The 14795-nt window shown below is 43.5% G+C and overlaps 1 protein-coding gene across 8 annotated transcripts in view; it reads right to left on the bottom strand.

The window, feature by feature from the left end:
* The window catches only part of LOC117607156 (protein trachealess), an 85284-nt gene that overhangs the window by 13518 nt on the left and 56971 nt on the right, over positions 1-14795 (bottom strand). The window contains exon 1 of one of the 8 annotated variants that reach the window (XM_076691960.1): positions 6214-6982. The exons of 6 other annotated variants lie outside the window; for them this stretch is intronic. In XM_076691960.1, coding sequence (XP_076548075.1) covers positions 6214-6443 — 230 coding nt within the window. In that variant the 5' untranslated portion in view covers positions 6444-6982. Of the gene's footprint in view, positions 1-6213; positions 6983-14795 lie in introns of those variants that run through there. One more of the 8 variants, XM_076691961.1, reaches the window with a different exon arrangement.

Below are 14795 nucleotides of genomic sequence, written 5' to 3'. Positions count from 1 at the left end.
TATTTCAAAGGGTGCGTTGTTTTATCGCATGAAAAAGGGGATACATTATTTTTAACCTTTGGAAGGCGAACCGCGGAGACACTGATAATTTAAATTTCATTTTCAGACACAAATTTTGCACAGACCGATTGATGTATGGGTAAATTTGACAAAGATATTGTAGATTGAAATAATAAATAAAAAGAAATTTCAGTGGTATGCCAAGTTTGATAGTTATTTACTGAACTTGATATTTTAAGTAGAAAAGTCAACCATTAGTCAGACGTCGGGGCGAAAATCAAACCAATGAATTCTAATATGTATATATTAATATAAAATACATTTTTAATGAAAAATAACGGTTGACAATAGTATGAATTATAATTCCATTAAATCTAATGGAAGTTAATAATAAATTTTCAAGTCGAAATGAAACAAAGAAATACTGATTGCGGTGGACTATGAATCAGTGGTTTAACGCTTTAAATTTCATGAAAGAATTTCAATAATTAATGAAAGAAAGAAGAAGATAAATTTTTATATTAAAAATCAATAGAAAAATCAAGCAATACCATTATTTTTAATTCCTAAACTATCCCTAGTAGTAAACACTGAAAACATCTTAACAACCCTTACTTTCCACGAATGTTCCCGCGATAGAAGAACCTAAAACTCGTTTCGTCGACGCATATCTAACGAAGTTGGACGTTCATCGAAATTACTCCGGACGATTGTTCCCCTAAAAACCTTCGATCGTTCGACGGGGGCGGCGGTGCTCGATACATAATAATCGTGGAAAAGAGGGCCCAATTAGCAGGCATCGAGGGAATTATGATGGCCCCGTCCGTGGTAGGCCGGCTAATTCAATTAAACAATTCATTTCGCCGGTCCGAAGCACCACCTGAGGGCACGTCCCATTCTGTCCGCGCTTCTCTCCACCTCGTGTCCGTGTGTTCCCGGACCAAGTGTGCGCCGATATGGAGGAGAAAACGTGAGTTGGAGAAAGACCAAGACCTGTGAGCTCCCTACCTAGTCCCGAGGGAGCCGTAGCCTCGCGCTACAATACAATGCTCCTAATGTTACGGCTCCAGTTTCGACATAATTTTCTTTCGCGGCCCTTTTGGCTATCGAATGCCCAGCCTTTTGTACCACTTCGACAAAGAAAATGTCATTTCCGGTGGTCGTTCGATAACGAGACTCCGGGTCCGGCGAGAATCGACGAAACTGCTTGGATCCATACCCCGAGTATTAGCTGGTTTGTTGCCTTTATGGGGCTGTACCAGGGGGTTCTCTAGTTTGTTTCATTAAACCGGCGACTAAGTTAACCATTAGATAGAGGAGGGGCAAATTTTTGTTTTATTCAGAATTTAAGTTAATTCCTTGGCATATAATGACGAGTCGCACTCGTGACGCACCTTACAGTTCTAATATGACAAAACTGAACCGTACATGTATTATAATTGAATTTGAAGTATAATTTCTATTGAAATTTGCACATTTTCTAATACAACCCTTTCCACTACCATCTTAATCACCCTCAAAATTATCTTTAAAATTAATTCACAAAAGTCACGTGTAACGTATCTCCCTATTTGATCTGAAAATTCTATAATATTCACAGAGAAGAAAGAAGGAGACAAAAGGGTCCGCTGTCGGGAAAATATTTTGGACACGGTTGGTCAGTCGGTGTCTCAATGAAACCCTTGCGCCGACGAGGAACAGCCACGTAGGGAAAAAGGGGGGGCGGGAAGAAGAGACAATACGATAACCAGTAAATTATCCCAGCACATCCGGCGATGTAAATCACGAGGAGTCGCGCGCGCATGTTGTACGCCGTGCACCGCGACCAACGGCAGCATGATAAAAGAAAGGAATAAAAGGAAAGAAAAAAAAAAAAAAGAAATCGAGAGGACGGCAAAGACAGAAAAAGCGGAGGTGAGGAGGAGTCAGAGGGAGAGAAGAAAAAAAAAGAGACGAAGAGCCGGATAGAGAGACAGAGGGAAGTTGGTTCTTGATGACGCGCAGATAAGGGAGGGCTTAAAGTCTACGTGATATGCTTCCCGATGTGTCCGAGCCGAGCTCGAGCCTGAGAACTTTCGGTAAACGTACTCGTATACTCGAATGAAACGTAGCTTCCCTTGGCCGGAAGAAGACCCTTTTTGCATTTTCGATGCTACAATACCTTCGATACGCTTAATCGACCCCGGTACTGACCTCTGACTCGCGACACTTCATCCCCATACGCGACGATCTCTGCTTGCCTGTCTGGGGTTGAGAATTCTTCGGCAAACTATCAATTATAAAGAATTATTAATTCGGTGCTAAGTAGAATTAATTCTTAAGGTGGCAAGTAAAATTAAACCACCCTCTCTGAAAAATTGATAAATATTTCATAGGAAATAGTGTTCCAGATTTTTTAAATTTCCATAAATGAAAGGATATAACAGAAGAACATAGACAACTGTTGTAATCTTTGAAACGAATGTATCGCGATAAATAGAAAAAATCTTGTTTAGTTTCCAGTCTCGAATAATTCATCGACAGTTTGACGAGGAAAGCTGTGGTCTAGTCTCCTAGGGGTCTCACGTTCGCGACTTGCATCCGGGCATTCTCGTGTCCCTACTTCCGGGAACGTGAGCCTCGTAACGGCAACACCCTCGCCAAACCTAGATGCACAACCTGCGGTCACTGCTCTTTGCTCTACTATGCTTTTATTTGATAACGATAACAGTATACCGGCTGACTTTTGCAATCTTTTTTCAAGACGGCTCGATTGTTTCGATTCTTCGACGACAATTACGCGCGCAGGTGCTGTTGATTCTTAGGTACACGGAATGGCACTTCGATGTTAACTCAAACGGAAAATGAGAACTATGAGAAACGCAAGTGGAATATGACATCTGCCTTTTCAATAGACTCTCCAATGCAAGGACGAAAATCTACCCTGGTTACACCGGGAATCCAATTATGCCCCAAGAATCGCTGCACCGAAAATCTTGCTGAACGAAGAAAAAAAATTAAGGAACTTTGATTCCGGAAGGTTTAAGTACGCGGCGGATAACGAGACGGTCATCGAAGTGGTTCGAAGTCGAATACGTAGCCATCAGGGCGGCGAACGAACAGCAAGGAATAATGGAGAGAGGGCGGGGTTGAAAATACGAAGGTAGTGTTGACGGGTCCCCGGGATGCCCCGTCAGCATCAGCGTTCCTCTAATCGTATCGGGTTTACTGCCGTGGCGTGACGTACTCATCTGCACCATCGGTTTACCACCCTTCAACCCTCTGTACCCACCGCCACCCATCACAATTCCCATTATCCACTCGCTGTGACAGAGCTCTCTTGGGACCCACCGACGCTATTTCACAGGGACCAGGGACGACAATTCTTCTCTGCGGTCTACCTGAGGATACCCTGTCCAATTTTCACACGAATCCGTCAAAATAGAGCACTTTTTTTTTATTATTCTCAGTACGTTAAAGTGGTTCAAGTTAAAAAATTAGAACACTGGTGAATATAATAAAAGAATTGAAAAATTAAGAAATATTATTAATTCTACATTCCTGATTGTTTAACGTTTGACGAGTGAAAATCCCCCGGAAAGGGTATGTTTCGTTGATTTTTATCCTCTGCTTGAATTATTGACTTGATAATAGCCGTGTGGAAGGAACACAAGGGGAACGATATTACCCTATAAAATCATATCTCGGCCAGTAAAAAATTCACGCGTCCGATATTTTTCGACCGCTTTACATGCTCGTAAAGCTTCATTACAATCCTCACAGTCGAGCTCCTAAAGGATTTTATCGTTTAATCTTAATTAATCGTGCCCATCAGGCATGTAGTCTGTAATTTCCGGGATTCTTAAACACCGTGTTCCATAATTTCTTCGATCGACGAGCGAGCTCTGTTCGCGAGCGTTAAGACAATATTACATTCATTTTTAATGAGAAATTCGTGTAACCAATTAGTCGGTGAAAAACACAACCGTAATAAGCGTGCAATTATGTAACCGCGTTTACGCGTAAATCGCGTATCACTGTAATATATTGCTGAAATTACGTTAATGCGCTTAACGAGAAGCAGGTTTGTTCGTTGAATTTCGTTTAAAGATGATTTCGCAGCGAATGTGGAAGACTAAATTTCAATTTAAAGGAAAATGATTCTGGATCAGTCGTAAAATTTGCATTCTGAAACAAGTGTTACGCTTCACTTTCAAAAACGGTGAAGTTAAATCGGAGAGGTTGATTTCGAGTGACAAAAGCTTCTACGAAACATGTCCGTCTATTATGCAATTTCGTTTAATCGAAGTGAAAACTGGATGTACTGGTACTGCCTTGTTATGTCTGCCTAAAAGGAGCGGATCGGTATCAAGCACTCGCAATTCACGTAGAGTAATAAAAAAAAACCAGCAATATGTATGCAAATTAGCGAATGAAGCAACAGAGGAAACTGAGGATATCGGATTCTTGTTGCAACATGTTTTAACTATTCTAAAGATCTTTCCCTCTATCGTCTTCGATTCTTACTGTTAGCGAACAATTGAAAATTGAAGCTAAAGATACGGTAGAAAAATTTGAACAAATTATTATCGCAATATTGTTCATTCTTGATTTTGTATCGTTCTATTGTGTCTTCGTGGAAATTAGACAATAGAAATTGCGATCTAAGACTCGAGGTGAAAACTCAACGACTATACTAGGGTTTGGCGCGAATTCGAAGATGGTGATTGATTGCCTGATCAAAATTCGACATCCTGCACGCCAGGAATGATTTACAGTTATGAACGTCAACTTTACAGCTCGCACTATTTACAGCATCGTCTCGTGGCGTCATCGTCGATCTACGTACGTCACATATTAATGTCTTTGCTCGATCGTCGAGGAAAGAAGTGCGTTGTAGATGATTTCATTTCAATTTTCACCTCTAAAACATTTGTTCTTGGAACTATTTCAATTTTCCTCTAACAGACAATCAATTTATTTCGGAATCTAAGACCCTTGCAATTTTATATTCCTCGTTGAAATTAATAATTTTTCAATTTTAATTAGTATTCGATAAAATAGAAAAGTTAAACACGATGATACTACTCGTGAAAAAAGGTTTCATTAAGAAAAGTATAATAATGTATGTATCTTTCCGTCGCAACTTTAAATGGAAATTAAGTAAAATGCAAAGTTAATGTTCTTTTTTCTCATACTTATGGTGTGCCTACACGAGAGCCGAAGGTTGTTTGATAAAACCGGAAGTACCCTGTGCGCATTGTCCTTGTTTGCTTTTCCTTAAACGTCTCGTTACTATGCATTATACGCGTGCAAATCTATGCAAAGATTATTGCCTTATCGTAAAAAGGGATTTGAAGCGGTGTTATTTTGAAACGTTCGATATTTTATGATTAAATGATCGAATGAATCGTCGCGATCTACCTCGAGAGAGCAGTTTGCTACGCATCTCTAGCCCTTTCGCTGCTTGTTTTATCAATAAATTGATTATTATAATATAGTAAAATAATTCTGTATTGATTTTATCGTGATTGGGAAGTTTGATCGTTTCTATATCGTTGACGAATACGAGTCGGTTTGCGTTCTCTCCTTGAAGCAAATGGTAAGATATGGTAAAATATGTTCTTGCATCATATGTATATTTCAATTCAGTCTAAAACTTTCACGAAATTATTTATTTCAGACGCAGTTATAGAAAGATATAAAGAGCTCGCTCTTAAAACATCAGTCTCGTTTCTTGAAACTAAACTACAAGTAAGTAATTTCATGGGAAATTTCTATAAATCTGTAAAAGAAGAGAACTCAAGTCCGACGTTGGAGCGATAAATTACCGCAAACATCTTCGTCAACGAAGCTTAGAGGGTTCAACTTTCGCGAAAGGGTTGAACCTTGTCTACGTTCCAAGCACAGGGACACGAATTCACCCTTCTCACGATTAATGCTCTCAACACTTACAAAGTGGCAAAGCGAAAACAACGTTTCTCCTCGGTAGAACCACCCCTTCGTTCTACCCCGAAAAACAATAGCGATTACGTTACAACCGCGACGTGTTCCTGTAAAGTAACAGTTTTATAAATGCCCCAGGTAAGTAATCTTCAATTGAATATCATGAAACGATTCGGAGGTCGCATCGAAAGGGCTAGGTAGATCGTAACGTGGCGAAGACAGATCGTAGCTACTAACTAAGTAGTATATACGATAGTAAGAAAAATAAGTATAAGAGAAACAACATGCCCTGGCTCGAGGAGAGGACCCTGACTCTGTTTGTACGGGACACAGAGGTCCGCCGGTACGAACCAGGAGTGCGTGAACGCGGGGTTGATGTTGAGCGCCCCAGCGGCCCCTTGATGGGGTCCGCCGACATCGACGCCGACACCGACACCGACGCCGACACCGACACCGACCCCGACCGAGCTTTGTCGTTGAAAGCCCCCATAATCCATCGGCATCTGATACGGCAACATCTTTTTCTCTTATTTTCTTTCCCTTTTCCACCTATCAATATTTCTCTCCCTCTCTCAATATCCCTTTCCTTCGCGTTCCGTTTCCGGAATCGATCACTGCCACTGCCGCGTGTCCGTTCACCACCAACCAAGTGTTCACGTTCCGGTAACAACACACTGAACAGAAAGATCGTCACACCGTGAAACAGTCATATTCCGCGGATCATCGTCCATCTCGCGAGTCGTCTTCTTCTCGCGTCATTGCGCCACCGTATTATCGTCGACATCCGATTGATTACACCAGGTGTAGTACGAGACGATAAGATGCAGATAACTCGCGTTGGTCCATGTACCGTATTACTCGACGAGGGTTCACGCGCGCGCACGTGCGTGTCAACAACTTGGACTGGTCGCGTCGTGGACCAGCTGTTACGGGTGCTGGTCGACCCTTCGATCGCTCGAATCACGCGCCCGATGTGCGTCGCGGACGTGGGAGTTGCAGACAGCTTAAACGGCTGGTTCGTGACCGAACGACAGACTAGACCGGACTGTACCGGCTGTGTAACGTGAACCGCACGGAGAACGCTGTCGTGCGAGCGAGACACGGTACGTCGGTGGAAAGAGGAGCGAGAAAGAGGGCGCGAGAGTGTGCGCTGAACGGCAGGCGGGTTGTGCCCGCCCACGACACAGGTAGCTCGACCAATCGTAGGGCGCGGTCGGGGGATAAGTGGACGCCCACCGCCGCCACCGCGACACCGACACCGCGCACTCTCGCGATGCTTGCGTCACTGCACCCTTTGTTGACAAGCCAGGACACGCTAACCGCGCGGCACTACGAGCGCCGCACTCTCTGCCGCGGCTGCGGTTACCTCTATCGCGCGTCAAGCCCCGCCCATCGGTACTAATGACGTTTGCCGGATGGTTAAGAGGGTCGGTTCGTACACCTACGAACCGGCGGAGAGGCTACCTTGTCGCGAGCCAAGGGCGACGTTCCCCGGAAGTGGCCCGTAACCGAGCCACGTGCGCGACCGACGATTCTTAACCCTCGCGTGCTCCAGCTTTCTGCTTTCGTTCGGTTCCACACGCTTGTTGCTAACGTTATTTTTCAACTTTGTCTCTTTTCGATACGAGAATAATCGAATCTCCATTACCTCGCAGATCGAATGGAAGTTTTTGAAATGCACGACTCGGGAATAGAAAGCAGGAAACTGTGCAGAGCTAGATATAACAGTCGTTGTTATTTCTGTTTGCTCGGTGATACGAGCAGAGGATGAGCTACTCTCATGGATATTCATAAACCGCGACTTTTTCTGTTACTCAATCACCACCGATCGATCGCCGATTTATCTCACGCAACGTCTTTGTGCAATTACGCCAGAGAATGCGCGACACGTAATAAAATAGCCGAGAAATCGATGCGAAGCGACACAGGTAGCCAGTAAAAACAAATCAGATACGAGTGAAAATAAATGCGCAAATTACATGGTATTTGTGACATAGAGCATTATCACACCTTTTCTACGTTTTTCTTTTTATTTGTTAATCCATCGATTGACTTGGAATTGAAACAGAGTAGCTTACTGACCCAGAGACACAGAATAGATTGAAGCAGTCACCCGATAAATCAGAAATTGCGATTCAAAGTTTCATCCCCTGAATCATTCGGCGACACAGCTCGATGCATAGCTTGGTCATAAGATCAACCCTTGAACATTCAAAGTGATATGTTAATTCGAGAACGTTTCTAAGTTCCATCCGAGGGACACAAAGCGTTTCTCGGAACATCGAGTCCACGATTTTCCTTAAAAGCAGCAGGCTTCGTTCCCAAGCATGAAGTCGAAGAAGCTCAGTTCGTGGATCGTTTAAGGGCTTAACCAACCGGGAATTAATTCATCGAACATCCAATCAGTCTTCGGAGGTAAGATAGACGGGGAAAACAGTGGCTACCGTGTGTGTACGAGAAAGAATCGTGGCGAAGAGTCGGTGGGTGCAACGAGCGAGCGAGCGACCGCGCCGGTACTTAGCATGCATCCCCCGATACGAAGGATTCCTTATTGTATCGTTGCACGTGAGCGTAATGCACAAATATGAACTTAGCTGCGGGCTCGTTCCTCGTCGAGACTCTCCTTCGTTTGGTGATAACTCCCGTCCTCATAATCATACATATGGATGTCCCGTGTTGGTTGGCTGCTCGTCTGGTTGCCCGGCCACCGTTCTCTCTGTGTTTACGCGCGTCGGGAACAATACCGACGAGCTGGCAGCATTTTCTGATTGTCTTTGCGAAGACGGTCGATCGGTAAAACGAGACGAAACGGAACGATTTCTAGGCACACACACCTCGTATGATGGTTCTCGGTGCTGCTGGTTAATCGGTATTCAAGCGCGATCGGATAAAACAGGGGCTGTTTCGTTCAGGAAGCACGGGGTTTCCAGGAAGAACGCGGCTTTCTAAATTCTTGATTGTCTACGTGGCCGCCATCGGGTCAATTAATCGTCGCGCTGGCCCCGCCATCCTGTTTTAGAACAGCAGCCATTGTTGTAATTGGAAAGCATGGAATCGTCGCTTCCCTACTTTGTGCAATTAGATGACATCGAATTATCTCTGTACTTCTAAATTTTCAATAAATGTATTTATAAAAAAATATTGAGTCGCTTGAATAAAGAACCTAATTTTCCTTCCTCGATCGAACACGGTGCTAATTATCAAACTCATTAACCCCTGTTCGGTTAATCGAGCAGGAAACTCCAGGTCCATCGAACCCGGTAGCTTCTTGGATCGGATAATATCACTTTTGTATGTATATAGACGATGTTTATCTAACCCTTTCGAGGCTCATGCATCAGCGCGGACATAAACGTCGTCCGGGGGTGTAAAGAAGGACCCATAAAATCCGCCCTCGCGGACGCGATAAGAGTTATCTCTATTCTCTAATTGAAAGTTAATTGGTCCAGCGGTTTAGTCGCGGGCGAGGCAGACCGTTTTGCCCGACGCTACGGTAACCCCAGCCTAGGGCGGCAATTTAGGAAACGGCGTAGCTACAATAATGAGACCCTATCTTATGGTGTTCCCAGCGACACCCGTAACGCACCGAAACCTTCGCGCCTCTGCCTCTTCTCTCTCTCTCTCTCTCTCTCTTTCTCTCTTTCTCTCTTGTCTTTGCCAGCACACGTATTACCTACCGTGTTACGTGCCACGCCGAGTCCTCCCACGTGCTCGTAATAAACCGGCCCTCTTCCTTCGCGTAATCGAGAATTTCCGACAAACACGTACCGCGGCCTGCGGTGTACCGGCATCATCAGAGAGATTGCGATCGGCCCATTGGAACAAGTGCTTCCCATGCTCTCTGCACGTGTCCTTTCTCCAGATGCGCGCGATTCTTGCCGTTCGATATGAAAATTTTCATTTTCTTTTTCAACACCGGAGAAGATTAGGAAAATCGATCCAAGCGACTCGTTCGGGTACCTTTCTGTGTACAGATCGTTGTCGAGGAACCTTGATATTGATGAAAAGATTTCATCAACGAAACATACGGTCATTATTGTAAATTGGACAGGTCAATCGATCGGTGCTCGCGACGGGCCAAATTCTCGGAACGTGTTTTGCCGTCGTTGTTTTAGAAAGCTCGCTTCTGTATCGGGAAACCGTGCCAGATTTATGGTGTACTTCCATGAACACTCGAGCAAAAGTTTCGTGGTGAAGTATGATACAACTTCACGTTCGGTCGAGATCGGACGAAGCGATAATAATTGCTACGAAATGTCAAGTGTATCAACAAGAATCTTGCTTGTACCTTCGACTAACAGATAAAGAGATTCTGAAGAAAGCATTGGGGCAACTTATCGTTACATGCAAATTTTCATGTTTTATAATAATGAATTTCGATATTATTTATACGATATTGCAACAGTTTCGAAAATCTCTATTTCGTTTTTATTCGATGCGAAGAAGTTCTTAATCAAAAGGCTAATATATGTATAATCAACCGAGGGATTATGAAATGTATCTGTAGACATTTTATAAGCTAAGAGGGTGATGTTGTAAGGGTATTCAAACGAAGTTATCGGAAAAACAAACAGGAATCAGTGCCGTGCGATCTCGTGGAAACAACCGGATCATTGCGTCTTATTCTGCTAACAAATTAATCCGATTAAACGGATTGATTATACGAGGGTTGCGCGGCGTGTTGAGTTGATCGGGGATTGCCCGCAAAATTACAGTTAGGGTAGAACGTTGAATGCTCGAGAATACATGAATACCTGCTGTAAAATGAAAAACACCAGACTGGATTAAAGCGAGCGAAAAACTACCCTAATCTGAATTCGAAACCAGAAGAAAATTGTATTAATTCAAGAAGATTAATTACGAGTACCCTCGAATAAATTTCTTCGTGTCTTTTAACAAATGACAAAAATAAAAATGATAGTCTTACTTTAAAGACCTTTAACAACCCCTCGTTTTGGACATCACTTGAAAAAAAAAAAAAAATCGCAGATTCTACGTTGAATCGCGATTCATCCAGTGCCCATGAATCGTGCAGAAAGGTTTCCATTTTTGCGAACGGTTCAGCTGGAGGGCAACAAAAATGCAAAAGCGAGGTAGGGTGTGTGGGTGCGGCGGGGGTGGGGGAGGGGTGCGTTCGGCGCCTGTAATTTTTCAAATTGCAACGCTGTCGTTCATCCCTCCGACCTTCTGCCCCGCAGACGGAAACGTCGAACCCCCACTTTGCCCTCGACCACCCCTTTCCCGCCCTCGGGATCCTCCCTACGTTTTCGTCGTCACAAGGGGTGGCAGCCGGCTACTAACGAGAAACGAAGTTATTTGAGGGTTCTGCAGAAAGGAGTCGAACAATCATAATAATCAAGTGCGATTCGCGTTTATTGTCGGCGATTATTGCCCGGCACCCTCTTGGAAATTAACCGAGTACACCGTCGCTTCTCTTCTTCTTTCGCCTCGGGCATCGAAGAACGTCACCGGATAAATAATAACAATTGAACGAAAGAAATGGAGAGGTACGAGATGATGGAAGGGTTTAAAAAGATACAAAAGGTTGTGACTTGAAATATTCTAATTGAGGAACGAAACTATACGATGGGTGGATGATATATTAAAGTTAAGTTAAACATTACTTTTACTGTAATATAGAAGTAACATAATTTCATTAGCGTAGAGCTAGATATCCTTTTACATAGGGGAATACGATGTAGATTTAATGCTGGACTATCGCAGAGATAGGTCACGTTATTAGCATACTTGCTCGCATATCCCTCCTGAATTTACATTTCCCTGGCATCATTTCACATAATTGTAGAAAATGAATTTGCAGCACTAAGGGACAGTCGTGTATTTTCAAGAAACGAAATGAAACTACAAAATATGTTACATTAAAATTAACTAATTATCTTTAAATCAGACAAAATTGAATTTTGTTCAATATCAAAGAAATCGAGCCCTAATTCGGATTCTCTATCCAAATTGACACTTTTTTATCTCGCAAACATTTTCCGTGTCATCCCTAAAGGGTCTCGATATTACATCCGTAAGATGACGTATCGAAACGATGACTTTTGGAAGAAAGATCCATCAGAAAGTGTTTAGCTCCTCCTAACGTTCTAGCGTCCTGTTTCGCGCTCTCTTTTTCCAATTACCCTTGTCGTCGAAACAGATTAGCAAGATGAATTCTCTGTCGTCCCCTTCCGGTGGAGCGGCACACGATGTACATATCGTGTAATTTTTTTTCCGCGTTGTCAGAGGAGAAAAAAAAGCTACGGTGGATGGGGTGTCTCGCGGTCTCGTCTCACGAGCTACCCAACGAGCCACCCCTCTTGGTTTACTTAATTATCCTTCACCGGCTCTGTTCACCCCGCAAGGAGCCGATCGGTCTAACTTCGTTTCGCAGGACGACGACCCTAGCGCCGAAATTATCCTTCGCCCGCTATTTGTCTAGGACTTCCAAGATTTTGTTAACGTAGTCGTCTGTTACAGGAAAAAGAGAAACCGACGGGAAAATTTAATCCTTTCCTACCCTTTCTTCATTATTTCTATCATTTCTATTTTACTTTCAATTAGCTGTTTCAATAGAATAATTTCGTAATTATTGTACGGTAAAAATCGAACGATTGTTTGAATGAAAAATTCGGTAGCAAACGGTGGAAGAAAAGAAAAAATGTCACCAGGTCCAGAAGAAAGAGAAAGTTTCGCAGTGCCGTTATTTAACAAAAGTAGGCGCAGTCGAAATAGCAGCACGTGGAGTGTACGAGAGAGTGCGGTACAATGGGGCCATTTTAGGTCGAAATCTGGCCGATCGGCCAAGGCCCGCAGTTGATTAGACTCTATTTACTGGAGGCGAGTTTAGCGGCTCAACCCCTCTTCCCTTTAGTCTATTTCGTCCCCTTTGTGGCAAATCAACCGGCATACAGTAGCACGCTTCTTTCGACGGATTTTTCTTAACCGTACCGTTCATTCCGATCGAAATGCAACTCAACGTTTTCGATAAAAAACATTAAAAAGTAGCATCAAGATTACAATTAATTTTTATATACTTTGATTTCGAACGAATACCATTACTTTTAAATCGAAAATCAATGAAAACAATTCATTCTTGTAACACGAGTAATAGAATATTTGATTAATTATTTTTGGCGATCGTCAACAAAAGTATTTTTTCTTTTATATGTAATGAAATTTTCAATCACCTGCCTATAGGCTAACGAAGAATGAATCGTTTCGATCGACGAGCATCGGCATTCCTTCCGGTGGGATAAAGGAAAGTAGCCGTTTCTTCATGTGCGAATGTGTCGTGGCAGGCCGCCGCTAGGAAATAGAAGGGATTGGAGAACGAAATAATAGGGTTCGACCCTTATCGGCGAAGCAATCAAATCCCCCTTCAGCAACACACCGGCATTCACTGAACTTTAAAATCAAATAATACCTATTAAAATAACAATACGCATCCTCCGTCGACCAGGTTAAACATTCTCTCGCCTACGTTAACCCGGTTTCCAGTCGCGACATTACCATACGGGATCGGGTTACGAAAATCGAGTTACAATGCCGACGCGACTTTCATGCTTACTCGACGTCTCCGAAACCCTTTTGATATACGAATCCGAGAGACGCCGTTTAATAGAATTTTACTTTAATTCGAAACAGTCCGCCTGTCTGAACAATCACTGTTCTACTCCACTTCGAGGAGTGGATGCAAAGTGTATCTACCGATAACAATTCCGATGAAACGGTAAAGATTCGAAGATCCGCGTAACCGATTCTTGGAACCGAGGATTGACATACGGCAGTTTTCCGCTTTATTTAGGCGTTTGCAATATTTAGAAGAGAACGAGCCTCGCAGAATGTTCCCCTGAGACGAGGGAGGCTCGGTTTATCTGTGCCATTCGCTCGGGGAGGATTCACGATGGCTATTAGGACAACAGCTGATCGTACCGATCGATTCTCATTAGCATATACATTCTTCCCGGAGACGTTAACCATTGTCACGATTTTTCTTTTTTTCCTGAATTCCGAGCACATCTGCCGAGAAAAAGTCTACATTTTCGTGTTGAATTTTCTAGAATCTTCTTCTCCGCGTTCCGAAAGCTTAATCGAGACGGAGAAGCGAGTTTTGATCGGGTGGAAAATTTTCGAAATCGGCACAGTTCTCGACGGTGTCGGGGGAGAGATGTGGGTCGCGGTCGATCGGCATCGTTCGATTTCCGTTACTCGTTACGAGCGTAAACGAAGGCGTAAAGTCTGGGCCGAGGTAAGCGTAGACCCGGCTAAACTTAGAATGGAAAGGTGAGTTTCGTAGCGGCTATCAAGTACCGTGGCGCCGGTGATCTAACGACCGGTGCTGACAACCGGATGCGAGAAGAGAGACCGATACCCGGCTCGTGAGCTCCCTCCCTGTCCCATTAACATGCAACCCGCGAGCGTACATATTTTGGGGAGTCCCCGCGAAGAATACCAATATTCCGCTTTGACATTCCAATAAAACGCGGCCGTTTTGTTTATGAGCTTGTACGGCCACGTCGGTGTGCCAGACGTGCGCTACGTTTATTTGTACATCGCTCGCGCGAACGCCTACCACACATGCCTACCCCCCCCCCCCCCCCCCTTCCCTTCATCCTCTTCCACCACCACCCGCAATCATGGCGATTCGATATGTTTCTAAACATTTTTACGACTCTTTACTTTCATTCATTTTAATAATTTAATTATTTTTTCAATTGCAAAAATTTCACTCCAATTCGCTTTACTTTCTTAATGAATTATCTTTCACCTTTTTTGATATTCACTTGACCAGCTTCTTTTTCTTTTTTACTAACTTTCTTTTGTTCCCCACCAGCGATCCTTTCTCCTTGTTCGAAGCTTGTCACCCT

This window comes from Osmia lignaria, chromosome 14, assembly GCF_051020975.1.
Source record: "Osmia lignaria lignaria isolate PbOS001 chromosome 14, iyOsmLign1, whole genome shotgun sequence".
In the NCBI taxonomy this organism is placed as follows: domain Eukaryota; kingdom Metazoa; phylum Arthropoda; class Insecta; order Hymenoptera; family Megachilidae; genus Osmia; species Osmia lignaria.
Note: the sequence above shows the minus strand (reverse complement) of the source record. Positions and strands in the feature narration are given on the sequence as shown.